The sequence below is a fragment of the Protopterus annectens genome, chromosome 1.part2, assembly GCF_019279795.1.
Source record: "Protopterus annectens isolate FY-2018-M chromosome 1.part2, PAN1.0, whole genome shotgun sequence".
Classification (NCBI taxonomy): domain Eukaryota; kingdom Metazoa; phylum Chordata; order Ceratodontiformes; family Protopteridae; genus Protopterus; species Protopterus annectens.
Genome location: NC_056727.1, coordinates 1,244,113,911 through 1,244,130,082, shown reverse-complemented (window position 1 = coordinate 1,244,130,082; position 16,172 = coordinate 1,244,113,911). Strand labels below are relative to the sequence as shown.

Here is a 16,172-nt window from a genome sequence, read left to right as displayed (position 1 = left end):
CCCCCTCAGGAACTCTTCTTAAGGCTTGGCCCTCTGGTCTCCTTTATGCTTATCATCCTCTTCCTCTGATTCCAAGATTTTTACAGAAAGCAAATAGACTGAAGAGCTCAGTTCTTTTCATTGCCCCCTTCTAGTCTCAGCAAGTATGGTTCCCTTTTCTATGGTGTCATCTTCATTATCCTCCATGGATACTGGAGCCTACTCGGGATCACCTGTCTCACCCGTCTGTGATTCAACACACCATCATTCAAGCCCTCAGGCTGACTGCATGGATAGGGAAAGTGATCCCTTTTCTGCACCAATTTCTGGTATTCATTTTTTGACAACTGTTTTCAAAGATGGGGCTAGTTTCTCCACAGAGTTGGCAGTAGTTTTGAATTTCCACACAGGGAATACATCTTTTTCCTTAGTTTCCTCTAAATTGTGTAAAGCATTTTTGAAAGGCATTTTTCTTTTGAAACCTCTGGTAAAGGATACCTTGCCACCTTGGGATCTTACTGCGGTATTTGAAGGTTCAACACAAAACCTCTTTGAACCGTCAGACAAATCTGATCTAAAATTTCTGTCTTGAAAGACTGTTTTCTTGGTAGCTTAACTTCGGCAAAAGGAATACCTGAACTCCAGGCTCTTTCAGCAAAAATCCCTTGCATTGTTTTTAATAAAGATAGGCTTTCCCTGCAGACAAACCCTTTTCTTATGTAAAGTGGCTTCCGAAAATAAATCAATCAATCCATTCACTTGCCAGTTTTCTTTCCAAAATTTTCCAGTAAAGGAGAGTACATGTTCGTGGACATCACTATGTTTTTACCTTCACAGGACAAAACAGTTTAGAAAGTTAGGCCAGCTTTTTGTATCTTTCTCTCCAAATTGCCTAGGCCAACCATTTTCTAAAGTTACCCTAGCTAAATGGATTACAGACTGTATCATGGATTTACCCTCAGAAGGGTTTGACATTACCAAAACCTCCCTGAGGTCATTCAGCTAGGTAGGTCCATAGCTACTTCATCTGCTTTTTGGTCAAGGGTGTCTGTTGATGACATTTATGCAGCAGCTGTATGGTTCAAGACTCATACTTTTGGTTCACATTACAAATTGGACAGCATATCTAGAAGTTGAGCCTCCTTTGCTTTGGCAGTACTCCAGAATATATCCTTCCATGGGAGGATGACATAATGGTTAAGGAGTTTACCTTAAAGACACAAGGTGCATGGTTTGATTCTCACATGGGGTAACTGGCTAGGCTTCAAATGGCCCAAAAGGGCAGTTAGCCTAGTACTAACCTATGAACCTATGAACCTATGAACCTATGAGGGCCTCCCAAGGTCGTCATAGCTGGGGAATCTGTCTCATAAGTGAGGAAGAATGAAAAGGACAAAATCAGATTTGAATTTTGTACTCACCATAACTAGGCATTTGTGTTGTCTATTTTTATTCTTCCTCAACTCTCCTCCCATCCATTTTTCTTCTGGAAGGACCTATTTGACCGTGTTTGGAACTTACAGTTCCAGGTTTGAGCCATGTCTTTTTTTTATATTTGACTATATGTTTCTCTTCTGCTATTGGGGAAAAAGAGCAGCAAAGTCAATCTGAAGCAATAAGTATGGAGTATAGCATTATGGGTAGAGGGAGGAGCTTGAGAGTTAGATACGAGGATTGGATCCGGACCCATAAGTGAGGAAGAATGAAAATGTACAACACAGATTCCTAGTAATCATGGTGAGTACATAACTTGCAATTCAAGAAATCACAAGGTTTTCACCAGGACATTCCTGGAGACGACCTCGCAGAGGCAGTGCCATGGGGCGTCACCCATGGGGTAGATGCATTCTGCAGAACCAAGGTTTCCGTGGACCTTTCTTAGAGAAAGCTTATCAGCATCCCTGAATGCCTACTGGACTGCTGCATTCTAGAGGCAGTCAGGTGACGCTTCTCCTTACACCTTCTAACTTGGCAAAATATAACTTCCGATTCATAGGTGGATCATTACTAGAGGTTATACTGTACACTTTTTAGAATCCCCAAAGACAAAACAAAAGAGACTCAATACTCTCATTTGGAGTCAGCAGCAACAGAGTTTACAAGGTTTCTGGACAAGAGTCATCCTACTGGTCCCCCAAGACCAACAAGGATGTGAAGTCTATTTAAGGTTCTTTTTAGTTCCAAAAAAGATAGGGGACCTCAGACCAATATTGGATGTCAGCAGTCTGTCAGTTTGTAAAACAGACAAGTTCCAGATGATCACAGTACAGTCCATTCTACCTCTGCTGAGGAAGTACAATTGGATGCACTCTATCGATCTTCAGAACGCCTACCATCATATCAAAATCCGGAAGCAGTTAACGAGATTCATCTGTTCTCAGATGGAAGCCAGGCAGTATCTGTTCAGAGCACTGCCATTCAGTCTCACCACAGCCTCCCAGGTGTTAACCAAGATAATGGCAGCTGTCACAGCTTACCTCAGGTTGCAAGAGATCCAGGTCTTCCCATATTTAGACTGTTAGCTTCTGACTGCTATCTCCAGGGGTCTACTATGGCAACATCAGTCATTTCTTCTATATTTAGCAACTCTGTTGGGTATTTCAGTAAGCTTCAACAAAAGCAAGTTTTCTCTTTCTCAGATCATGCAATTCATAGGCTGCCAGATAAGCACAGTAAATAAGATGGCAAAACTTCCCCTGACACGCATCTAATCCTTAAGGTCGGTAGCCCTCCAAGTAATGAAACATCCTTGGCTCCAAGCTGTACTCATTCAGCGACTTTTAGGACTAATGGCCTCTTCTAAAAGTATGACTTTACTATCCTTTTTACTGTTGAGCATAATTGAATTATCATGTAAATAGTGGTGTTTTTAACACCTAATTGTCTGAATATTGTTGTTTTATTGTTTAGTTGTCTATATAAACTGATTTGGAACAACTAATGCATTACTGGCTTTGTGTTGCAATTGATTATAATTTCTAGTCAAAACTTTTGTATTATTTTAGTGTATGTATACCTGTGGAGCTTTTCTTCTTGGGCTCCGCTGAAAAACGGTATTAACTAGTCGGGCTATCCCGGTCAAGAAATGTCAAATAAAACTATAACTCTGGTTCCTTTGGCCAGATATCACGAGAGATCTACAGTGGACACTAGCTGTACAATGGTCACAAAAGCTATATCCTATTTGCAACAAGAGTCACCTGACTCAGGTCTGCAGAGAACCATATTCAGTGGTGTATTTCATCCAACACAATCCCTCAGGACAGACCTTTCTGTCACCCTTCTCCCAAAGCTTCAGTCACCATGGATGCTTCACTTCTTGGGTGGGGAGGGCATTTCAAAGGGAAGACAGTTGAAGGAATGTGATATCAGTAGAGGCCAAACTTTACATAAATGTCTTGGAGTTGAGGGTGGTCCTCCTTACATTGCAGGCATTTCACGACCCCCTACCCAAGGATGTGATTGCCATGCACTCTGATAACATGTTGGTGGTTTGGTACATCAACAAACAAGGTGGAATGCAATTGTACCTTCTTTGCCAAGGAATACATGGGAGTCTGGCAGTGGCGATGTTTTCAAACCACTTGCTGGTAGCAGCACATATACCTGGGATGTCCAGTATTCTAGCGGACAAATTGAGCAGAACTATACTACTGTCACTCAGCAGAACAGTGGCAGTGGAGATTTTCAGCCACTGGGGCCACCTTGCTGCTGTCCTTTTGCTTCTTACCTCAACAAATGCAGAAGTTACTTCACCCTCATCCTTCACAGGGACAGTCTCAGAGCAATGCTGTAGTCTATCTTTGGCCCCCAAGTCTCATTTATGCCTTTCCTCTTATCACCAAGTTCTTTCAAAAAGCTATGTAGTGCAAGACCAGGGTATTCCTCCTTGCCCCCTTCTGGCCTCTGCAGTTATGGCTCCCCTTTCTTTGGCCTTATCTGATACACCTAGTAAGGGTTTTGGATGCATTTCCAAATCTCCTCAGTCACTCACTCATCTGGGCTACCTATACCAAATCTCAAGGCCCTAAAACTGACCATATGGTTTCTTCAGTTTTAACATTTGGAGATGCCAGGCTTTCTTTCCCAGTGGTCCACATCACATGTTCTTCTCAAAGGGGCTTAACCAAGAAGATTTACAAAAGCAAATGGAAGAGTTTTTCTGTTTGGGTCTCTGCAAAGGGATTTGATCCCTTTTCAGTATCCTTACCTGAATTTTTGGAATTTTTATTGGAACTATTCAAGGCTGGTTCAAATTACTCTACAATAAAAGACCAATTAGCCACCATTTCAAAATTTCACATAGGGCTCAACAATGCATCTATTGCTTCCCTCAGAGTGATCTAAGCCTTCTTAGAGGAACCTTTTTGTTGAGACCACCAGTTCATGATCCATTCTCTCCCTGGGATATTACTATTTTACTGCAATCACTAATTCAAAAACCCTTTGAGTGAGCAGCATCAGTACATCTAAAGTTTCTATCATGGAAAACTGTTTTCCTGTTTGCCATTACATTTACAAAATGTGTAAGAATCACAGGCACCTTCTTGCAAATCTCCTTTCCTTACTTTTCAGAAGAATAGATTGTCGCTGAGAACAAATCCTTCATTTCTTCCCAAAGTAGCTTTGGAATCTAATTTGAACCAACAGCTTGAGTTGCTGGTATTTTTTCCAAATTTTACTAATGAAGGAGACTATACTGTGCATACCTTAGATGTCCATAAACTATTCAGATTCATTCTCCATCATACTAAGACTTTCAGAAAGTTAGATCTGTTTGTATTCTTCTCCAAAACAAAGCCTGGACAGTCTCTCTCTCTAAAGTAACCTTTTCAAAATGGCTAGTAGACTGCATTTCATTTGTTTATAAGTAGAGGCATGTCTTAAAAATCAAAGCCTACGGCTCATTCTACCAGGGCTGTGGCAACTTAAGCACTCTTTGTAAATGCTGTTAATCAGTGACGTATGCGCTGCAGCAACTTAGTCTTCACTCATTCCTTTGTATCTCTTAAGTTAGATGTGTAGTCTAGGATTCACACATCTTTTGGCTATGCCATACTCAGGAATGGCCTTCTTGAGTCCACCCAGATTCCTGTCAGGTAACTTGGGAATCTTTTCCACACGTTGAATCACACGAAAATAGACCACATCGGATACGAAAGTTATGTATTTACTACAATAATGGATCCATGTCATCTTGTTTTCATCTGGTTCACCTCCTCTGCAGCCTTCCTCAATGCCAAGTATGTCACTTATTCCTTCTGGGAATTGGACAGACCACCTGGGTTATGTAGTGATTTCTGTTTTTCGCTCCCTTTTTCTTTCCTGCATAATTTGTCACCAATGGAGGTAATCTAGCAAACTCGATCTGAGACGATTCAGACAGGAGAGAGAAATTGTGGGTAGGGGAGGTTCAGAACTCTCTGATCCAGTGCTTTGGTATAAGGCACTGAGGTTAGATCCAACAACCCACATTTTGACCCAGATGAAAATAAGACAACACGGATCTGTTTTTATGGTAAGTATATCATTTTCATTTTTACCACTTCAGAGGACACCAGAGTGCCTGGTAAAAGCCCACTTTTTGTTTTTTTTTTTTTACACTACATTATTGTGGCAGAATAAAATGAATGCTAGCTTCTTGTGAACATTTTTTTCTTGTCTTATTAACCTGTTCAGAAATCTTTAACGGTGGCAATTTTTCATAATACTAAAGTTCCTCCTTGCGTCTTCATGTCTTCATTATTTTTAAAAGTTCAATTATTTGTGGTAAATATGTAAAAAAGATTCTTGGCTCATGGTTCTGATGTTTTGGATTTGACGTTATGTGGTCAGGCAGAGTAGTACATGGTGTTAAAAATGATGTACCGAGAAGCTTCATCTTGAACTCAGTTGGTTCCCTCTCACCACTTGTACTTTGTAAAATCCGAGTAGGTCTCAAAACAGATTAGTGCTCCTGGATAAACAGCCCTGGAAAAAAATCCAATTGTGCTTACTGAATCGTACTTAACAAACAAATAAGCTGTTTACTTAATATCACTCTTGGCTACTTCCCCAGTTTGTGCTGATTATATGGAGTTCAGCTGTCACCTGTAGGACTCTCCCATTTGCAGCTATGTGGGATGGGGTGGCATCCACTTTAATGTAATATCTTGAGGGCATGTTTAGGTGTTGGCATGCTTGTGTTACTCTTCCCTTTAAGGCATGACTGCCTGACACTGTCAGTTACAGTCCATATTCCTGTATATCAGATCTGGGAGAATGAATCTATGCACCCACAAGCATTCTTTATTTACACATTCTTCCTTTGGATGTCATCACTGCAGTTGCAAGGAGTCATTTTAGGCCTCTAACCAGATTCTCTTACAGACCTACTGATGATTGGGCCATCAGCTGAACCCAGATCTTTGGCATTGTGAATAGACAGTCTCTCTTCATGCTATAATAGCAGTGGTGAATAAACAAACTTGAGAAAACAGTGTTTTTTAGTCATGTTTGCAGGAGGTTCATAATTAGGGTTCTGCAGAGGAAATGTTCTCTTATTGGATGCATTTTGCAGTCAAATGTCCCTAGGAACATTTGGCTGTAATCTCATACCATGGCAGTTAGGAGGACTTGACTATAAAGAGGAAGCTCTGTGCCCTTCATAATACTTTTTACTGCTTGAAGTAAATGAACAGGTTAATTTGCTAGCTTTGTGATCTCATTGGTTCTTTTCTGAGGCCTTACTGTTTGACAGTATTCATGGTTTATATCCTTTATTGGTTAGTTTTAATTTGATTAATGTTTGTCTTGTGTCATTTCCACAGTGTTTGCTAACAGTTGCACTCGTGGGCATCAGAAGCTCATGAAAGATTTCAGCATTTGCAGTTGTGCATGTTATGCTAGTCTTAATAAGGTAACCTTTCATATGGTGACAAATTTGCGAGGCTTATGAGAAGATAGGAAACTATTAGCCTTAGCTTGTTTTCCTGTACATCTTCTGGCATTAAAAGTAAATTTAATTTATCAAAAAGTAGAATGGGGAACAGTCTTCCAGCGACAGCATTTAAAAAAAAAAAAAAAAAAAAAAATCTGACAATGCAGAGGTTTTCCCAAGTGTCAGTCAGAGGCTGGTAATGCTGACTGATGGGACTTGTCCTGGTAAGTCAAGTGAGTTTGCTTATCCTGCTGCAGCTGATTTAAAGACAGTTTTGCCCACTTCATTGAAGTGTATCTGCTGAGAGTCGGCTTTTCTCCCCGTCATTGCTCTCCTTTAAAAGAGGTTCTGAGAGAAGATGAATTGATTGGCTGTTTTACTAACAAAGATATGGTCAAAATTGTGCCAGAAGAATGTTTTCTTATTGCAAAAAGGCATTTTCCCATTCTGGGCTTCAGTCTTTTAGGCCTCAAGATGAGACAAGCTGTCATCACTTCTGATTGGGTGGTGCCACAATATAGACGGTGATTGATTTCAATTGACTTAGCTTCTGGTGTCAATCCAGGTGGATCCACACTCTGTCAGACTGGGAAGACATGGATGACAGACCATGCTGCTATGCCAGAGATGGTCTTTACCTGTCTCCTGTAGACTTTTGGATACTGGCAAAGGCGCTTGCCGCCCCATAGTGTTCTTTTTTGACAATGTCAAAACAAACTTTCTGACGTAAAAAAATCCACACGAGACCAACTCAAGGTTATGCTGCTTAATGTTAGGAGCCTAAACAGGAAACTGCACTCCCTGGAAGCACTCCTTACCTTGGAAGATGTTGACATCTGTGCACTCATTTAGACATCGTTCAAGGCTGCAGAGAGCATGCTGGCCGTGCAAGTTTACAATGCCTTCCACGTGTTCAGACTACAAAACGAGTGTGGAAGAACCAAAGGTGGAGGAGTATCCATCTTCATTAAAGCCAAATACACCTCGAGACTGGTTAAACAGTATGACTGTCTTGAGCTATTCCAAGTCCAAGTAACTATAGGTAAAACACCCTACCCACATGATTGTTCGCTATAGGTACCCTACCATGAACCAAGAGAAGCACCCCATCTATCTGGACTTAAGAGTCACTGTGTAGCCAAACACTTTGGTCATGGGAGATTTCAACTCTCCTTCCATCGATTGGGTGACATACACAAGCACAAACTTGCTTGCCCTGTGTTTCCTGGACTTTGTCAATACAAATGCCATGAAGCAGCTAGTCTGTCTTGGACATAGTACTCACAAACCTGGGGTGGTCACTGCACAACCCGTTGTGTGTTGCCCTCCCTGGTAAGGTCAGGCCATGAAATCTATCTCAAGTAATCAGTCCTGGCACCCCCACAAGAGCAAAAAAACTGAAAAATTTCTCCAAAGCAAACTACAGCCTACTAGGCAATGGTATAAAAAATTTCAACCCCCCCTGCTAACACAGCCAACAATTACTCCTATGAAGAGTAGTACACAAATGCCCTGTATAACCACCTCAACAACTGTGTAGACTCTGCTGTACATGACCAGATCAAAACCAGATCCTCCTGAAAAAACAGGCCACCCTGGTGGACCTCAAGTGTTAACAGATTGCATAACAAAAGGAAGAAACTGATGTGTAAGAACAAGAGGGAAGTTACTTAGCAGAATAATAACCTTCACAGCTTGAACAATCAAATTAGACATCTTGCAAAGTCCTCTCCCTAGCTAAGGATAATCATAAGGCATTCTTTAGCTATGTCTGAAATGTAAAAGGGAGTGACCAACTATATGCCAAACTTATAGTGGACGGTACCTCTTGCACTGAATCTGAGAAGGAAATTGCCAACCTGCGAGGTGACAGATTTGGCACAAACTTCACCCCCCCCCCCCCCACCAGCCATACCCCAAAGCATAACTGACAGCAATCCTCTGCCTAGTATCTCCAAAGAGCAGGTCATATCTACTCTCTCCAAGGGCAAAAACACAGCCTCTATGGGACCAGGTAACATCCCAGGCTGCTTACTAAACAATCTAAAGACATACCGGAGCCACTTGGCGCACACACTAACCTCAGCCTGAGCACTAGCTTTGTTCCAGCAGAGTGAAGAACAGGAACACTAATCCATTTGTGCAAAGGGGGTCCATCAGCTGACCCTGGGAACTATAGACCCATGAGACTAACCAGCCTTATCTGCAGGCCATGGAAAGACTCATGATGGACCTTATCAACAAATACATAGGTGACCTTCAAACTCTTGTCCTGTTAAACCCGGTTTGGCTTTAAGGGTAGATCATGCTTATTGAACCTGATAGACTACTTTGAGAATGTTACTTAAGCCTGGGATGAAGGCAGAACAGTACATACTGTCTATTTTGACTTAGCCAAAGCTTTTGACACAACCCCCTACTTGAGGTATCATAGAGAAACTTTCCCAGCGAGCGATTAACCCATACGTCACTAGATGGGTAGCCAGCTAGCTCACGACAGAACGCATACTGTCAATGTTGGGGATACCACCTCTACCAGTAGATAAATTACTAGTGACGTACCACAGGGATCTGTGCTGGGCCCTCTTCTGTTTGGAATCAATTTCTCAGAATTCCAGGTGAAAGCAGATGGCCTGTGGCTTACCAAGTTTGCCGATAATTGCAAACCGGGTGCAATCCATTGAGTCCCCAAACAATGTTAACATATTAAAAAAGGGGCTAACACAGACCTGATTGCTGCCAAAGCCATGGGCTAAAGCTAAATGCAAAAAAAAAAGTGCATTATTGTCCCCTTTGGCAAAGCTGAAGTCCCTGCAAATTACAATAGTGACAACACCCCCGTAAGCTCAAACCCAGTGGTGTTGAGATTTGGGAACACAGGTTGATCGCAATCTAAACTTCGATCAGCATGTGTCCACAGTCGTAAAGAAAGCCTTTTACATTGTGCATCTCTTAAGTAAGGGTATTGCATTCAAGACTAAGGATCTTATAACTCCTCTGTACTCGACCCTCATCAAACCACTTAGACAACAAGGCTCCTTTTTGCATATACCTCACCAGACGTCTGCAGTAGCTGGAGAGACCACAGAGGCTTCTCGTCAAGAAAATTCAAACTACCCACAGGGAAAGACTGAAAGCCCCAAGGATGCTGAGAGGTGACTTGTTCCTGGCCTGTAGAGCAGTCTCTGACCCTGCCCTAATGGAAATTCTGCACATCCGCAAATCAAATGGGACAAGAGTCACTTGCTCCCGAGATCTCAACCTAGCCTATAATGTTAACAGAACATGCTGGATTGATGGGTACATCTCCCAGAGATTGCCGATCCTCTGGAATAAACTCCCAGTTCATGTGAGCTGAAACAGAGCTCCTCAGTGATGCTATTCAAGCTTAACCTAGACAGTTGGATGGTGAGACTATAAATTCACCCAGGGGGTGGCACCTATGTTCCTTATGGACAGGGGCAGTCAATGCTGATCATACTCTCTCTGCAAATACTGACCATTTAACCAAGGTCAGTTAGGGAGCATGGATATAACATGGCTAGGCTTGTAAAGGCCCTAGAGCCATTAGCATAGTAACCTATAATTCTGGGTCTGAAAACCTGGTTTTGGTTATACTTATTTTTCTACAATATTTATACTGATATGATGGGCCTAGACACGGATAGAGCAGGCAACTGACTCTGCAACAGCTTGTATTTTGAGAGAACAGATGGTTCAGTACCTGAAAGCCCAGTGTTGGTGCATTTAGGACTCCGGAGTACCCAAATGTCAGTCGGTGTTTGTTTTTACTGTCAGTTATCCACATAAATAATTCAGATGGGTGCTGCCCCCTTTCTAGTCTTCAGCAGACCTTAAAGCATTAACTTCTGCCATTTTCTTTTTCAAGAAGCAGAGGTGTCCTTGTATTCCTTCCTAAACTAGTTTAGAATGGGATGAATGTTATACATTTGTAGCACATTCTGGTACTGACTTGGGCGATGATACTCTGACTTCTGTATTGCCCAGGTATTTTGGGAAAACTTTGGTCTCTAATAAGAACATTTTTAAAAATTATTGGAAAAGCTATCATTGTCTAAAAATAAGATATGCTAAGGTTCTGTGGTACAAAACACTTGCTGTCCACCTTCACTTGAGGATTTTTTTCATGCATCTCCTTAGAGTCAGAGTGGTGATTACCTGTCCTAAAGAGGCTGAACAAATGTTTAAGGATTAAGAATAGAGCAGATTTCTGTATAAACTCCTGTTAGGGATCCAACTACAATAGACTTTAGCTACACCTGATTGGTCTAAAAAGAGGTCATATGCATTCTTTGAAATGATGGAGAAAAAGGTAGGTTTGGATAGAGGATTTACACATGTGTAACCCTACAGATAACCAGATTCTTGTGATTATTCGTATGGTACCTCTGCAGACCTTCTTTAAAAATGCATGTGCTTTGTTTATTTATGTCCATACATACATTCTGCAGAAGCTGCTGACTGTCTGCCCAGTCAAGAGAGAGAGCAGGGTATGCTTTTGAACATTCACTCATTTCTGTGATCTGAGGTTACCCTTTTGTGGTACTCTTCTGAATTATATGTTCCTGCCACAGTGATCCTTGCCATGAGTATAGTACAGTTGTGTAGTAGTGCTCCTTTTGAGATATTAAAATAGTATGATATCTGCTACAGGATATGCTTCCTCCTTGTATCCCCTGGTTTTGAATGTGGTAATGAGCCTGCGGTCCCTGTATATACCTAGATCCTGCCACTTGTTTTGTTTCTTGAGGGTGTTGGGTAACAATTGTATAATGTGATGTGTACTTGTTTTGTTCATTAGTTTCTGATGCACCTATTTTACATATATACACATAGACATACATATATGTAAATACGCGTGTGTACCTTTTTTTTTTTTTTTTTTTTGGTAAATTCTGTCAGTATTGTACCATACTGTTTTATCTGTTAGATTAGTTTAGGCTTTCCCCAACTGCATTTGTTGCCATTACTACTCTACTTTCTAGGTACCACAGAGAAAAACTCGGCTGTGAGATTGCTTTCTTATTGACTGTTTCCCTTACAGCCTTGTTCCACTATGAATGTGTGACTGCGAAAAAGATAGTGAGACTGGCATATTCTTTTAACTGAAATATTGTGAATGATGATGGTGCGATAATTAATGCAGCAATGATCATGTTGAACATGTCACATTGAAAATCTGTGCACTTTGGGTTTCTATAGTCAGTTGCACAATAAACCTGTCCTTATTTACTGGTACTGTTGTCTGGTTAGTTTAAAATTATGCATTATTTTTGCATATGGTATACAGCTCAGATAACCTTGTTGTTTAACCGCATTTTATCTGTATTTGTCTTCTCATGCAGACCCTGGGTTTTTTCTTCAAAGATGCCGTTAAAAAATTTTTGGTAACACAGTGTATCTTGCTCCCAGTTACCTCACTTTTGCTGTATATCATCAAAATTGGAGGAGACTACTTCTTCATTTATGCTTGGCTTTTCACGCTTGTTGTTTCTTTGGTAAGTATTCATTGTGTTGCAAGTAGAAGAGTTTTTTTTATATACAGAGATTGAAATCTTGAATTTTCACCATTTACTCTAGCCTTCTCTTTACATATGTCCTTTTTTGTTGCTACTTTAACCTCTTTCTCTAGCCTTTACTCTCTCCTAAGGTACTGTTATAGATGTGTGGAAGAATAAAAATATTTTTATCTCAATATAAATTGTCAAGCTACAGGGAAATGAGAAAAACATTGGAATACATATTACTGAAACTTGGAAAGAAGCGCTATTGTGCCCTGTTGGGAGCATGTGTAGTTTGACAAGCTGTTCTCAGCTGCAGATCCAATGAAAGGAGACTGATGCATGTCAGAGCTTTACAAAACAGCCTTCATCCATTCTCCTGTGAACTGTGTGGAAGTGTGTACCACATTTTTCAGGGCTAGTTAATGTGTTTGATTTCAACAGTTTTGCATTAGAAGTACTGAAAGGATTTCTTTTCCAGCTCTGTATGCCAGCTTGGCAGAATTTTTTTTTCCACTAGCATTTTTGTGACCAACTCCTGTTCGCATTAACCTTTATCTGGTCTGATTAGTCAATTTTGTTTTCAGCAGATGTTCTTCGTGTTTCACTGTTGCAGTCATTACATGTGGGTAATCTGCTGGCAGGTTTGCCCTCAGTCGGCCTGAATAACAAAGTCTTGGGTCCTGTGTTGGTTGCTGTCTTCTCTTCCATGACGTCCGGTCGTCATGGGTATAAAACATGCAGCCGACGCCATTTTAATCCGTCTTTCTTGCCGCGCGGTGCCCGAAGCAGAAGCAGTTCGCAAGTGCCAGTCTGCCGACTCCCGAAATTTTCGTTTTCGAGTTTCAGAACCAAAGTCTTCAAACTAAAGCGAAGTACCCCGTTGGGGTAACTTTTTCTTGCTCCTTACGGATGTCAGTAAAAGTTAGTAATTGTATTACTTGTGGGAAGCAAATACCTCATAAGGATTTTCATTTGTACTGTATTCCTTGCCTAGACCCTGACCACAACGTGCCTTGCTGTCGGTTTTGTGCTAAATTTAACCAACGCACTATTAAGCGTCTGTATATTTTTGCTTCTAAATACTTTGGTTCAAGATTTAACTATCCAGAAAATGTCATCTGTTAGCAATCCAACTACCGGAATTCACAAAAAACACAAAGAAAAAGACAGTCGAGGTCCAAAACCGATGAAGCTTCTTCTAAGCTAGTTGCTAGTTCGCCGGTACTCAGTGAGGTGCTTTTGCAGCCCCTGATGCCCGCTACGTTTGAGTCACAGGCCTCTACCGAGACCCATTTGGAGTCTGGTATGCCGCGAGATTCTTCAAGTATTGAACCCGCGGATGTCTCTCCCTTAGATGGGTCCGGAGCCGCTGAGCAGGCACTGGCTACTGAGGGTGTTTTCAGGCCTAAAGATTTGTATATTAAACCGACGCCATCATCAAAAACAAGGCCAAAACCAACTACTATGTCTAAAGAACTGACACATGAGCCACGTGCTCAGGCCCCTATGCCTAAAAAAACAAATGATCAAAATGGCTGAGGATTTAATTACCTTGATCAGGGGTTCCCAACCCCCTCCTCCTAAGAGGCCTAGGCAAGGCACTGATTATGAATCTTCAGATCAGGTTTCCATTTCTTCTGATGATTCCTCTTCTGATCAGGAATTTTCCATATCCCCTTATGAGGACTCTGATGCAAAAGAATCCATCCCTTCTGCTTCTCCTCTTGAAGATTTTTCTTTTGGAGAGACTTTGCATACCTTAAGGGAACATTTTCATTGGGAGAGTCAGGACTTTTCAGAATCCAAAAAGAGGCTTAGGGATTTTCTTCTTCCTGAACATAGGCCTTTGGCTGTACCTCCTGTTTTAGACATTGTTGATGTTTTCTCAGAATCCAGCATGGCTCCCAATTCCCTGCCTCTGGCTCCTAGTAAGCCAGACAGATATTACAGGGTTCCTGACTCCCACAAGTTTCTTTTCAAAAATCCTACCGCTGACCCTGAAACTATTTCTCAGGGTCCCAAGGGTGTTATGGCTTCTACAGCTAAAAATCCTACCCCTTCTGATAGAGACTCCAGGGCGCTGGATAGATGGGGTAAGAAGGTTTATACGTCTGCAACCCTGGCAATCAGGGCTTTAAACTGTCAATTTCATATGCTTAAATATCAACAGCATGTCATGGGCGTACTGAAACAGAAAATGATGTTGATTTCTGATTGTGTGGAAAATAGAGTTACAGGATTTATTGCATTCAGATGAACAAGTTGGAAAGCATATTTTGCAATGTGGTTTTGATTCCTTGGAGGCCTCTTGCAGGGCCGCCGTAACTGGATCTGTGATAAGAAGGCATGCTTGGCTCAAGGAGAAAAATCTGCATGATCATGTTAAAGCTAAATTGTTGGATGCTCCTTTACAGCAGGACAGTCTGTTTGGTAATGAGGCAGAAGAAGTTTTAAAAAAGATGGAAGACGAAGCTAAATCTATGCAAACTGTAAAAGATTTCTTGCAAGTGCAGCCACCCAGGTTCAGTAGGCACTGGCCTACTAAGAATTGGTCCATTCCAGTACCCAAACCCAGACACTCCAAAGGCTCCAGGTTTCAGTCACAAGGATCTTACAGGACAAATCAATGAGGTGCCTCCACCTCCAAATCAGGAAGTAGCAAAGCACCACCCTACGGTAAACAGTCTCAATGACTTTCCTCTGCCATTTCCAAGCACTTATCTTTTGACAGCCCCTTTGGGAGGAAAACTAGCATTTCATGCTCAAAATTGGCATCTAATTACCCAGGGCAAGTGGGTCCTAAATATAGTATCCCAGGGGTACAGGTTTAATTTCCACACGTTGCCAATTCCAAATGGATGGCCAGACCTGCCCCCAAGTTAGTGGGCAGAGGCCCAGAAACAAGTCCTGTCCCTCATGGATATGGGGGCTATTCAACCAGTACCAGAAAAGGAAAAAGGGCAAGGTTTTTATTCAAGACTTTTCCTGGTACTCAGAAAAGACCAATCATGGCGTCCAATTCTGGACTTATCCATTCTAAATACTTTCCTGGACATTCCAAAATTCAAGATGCTGACTCTACAACAGCTACTGCCTATGCTATGCAAGAATGCCTGGTTGTTAACTCTAGACGTAAAAGAGGCTTACCTGCATATCCCAATCAGGGAGTCTTGCAGAATATACCTCTGCTTAAAGGCAGGCTGTTTGCATTACCAGTTCTCTGCACTGCCCTTTGGCTTATCTGCTGCACCCAGGGTCTTCACAAAGTGGTGCCTGGCACCAGTAATTGCATTTTGCAGACAAAGAAACATTCAAATTTATCCTTATCTGGACGATTGTCTAATTCAGGCAGAGGACGAGGACACTCTTCTACAACATCTGGCATTTGTAAAAAAAGGCTTCTAACATGCCTAGGGCACACCATAAACGAAAAGAAATCACAACTGGTACCCTCTCAAATAATTACATTCCTGGGTGCAAGCTTGAATACAACTGCCCAGATGGCTTACCTCACGCCAGACAGACAAATTCAATTGATGACATACTTCAAACAAGTGGCCACAAAAACCCAGCTATCTGCAAGACAAATTCTGCAGGCTGTGGGGTTCATGGCATCCTGCATTCTACTAATTCCATATGCAAGACTGCATATGAGGAAACTTCAGTGGTACCTAAAAAGCTTATGGAGTCAACATTGTCACAGTCTGGAAATGATGATTCCTCTCATTCCTTACCTGCAACAGGAATTC

At 41.6% G+C, this 16,172-nt stretch overlaps 1 protein-coding gene across 1 annotated transcript in view; it reads left to right on the top strand.

Moving 5' to 3' along the window:
• ZMPSTE24 (zinc metallopeptidase STE24) overlaps positions 1 to 16,172 on the top strand; it is an 842,432-nt gene that overhangs the window by 240,592 nt on the left and 585,668 nt on the right. Inside the window, exon 5 of the mRNA XM_044060120.1 lies at positions 12,265 to 12,417. Within this exon, the coding sequence (XP_043916055.1) occupies positions 12,265 to 12,417 (153 nt within the window). The remainder of the gene's footprint in view (positions 1 to 12,264; positions 12,418 to 16,172) is intronic.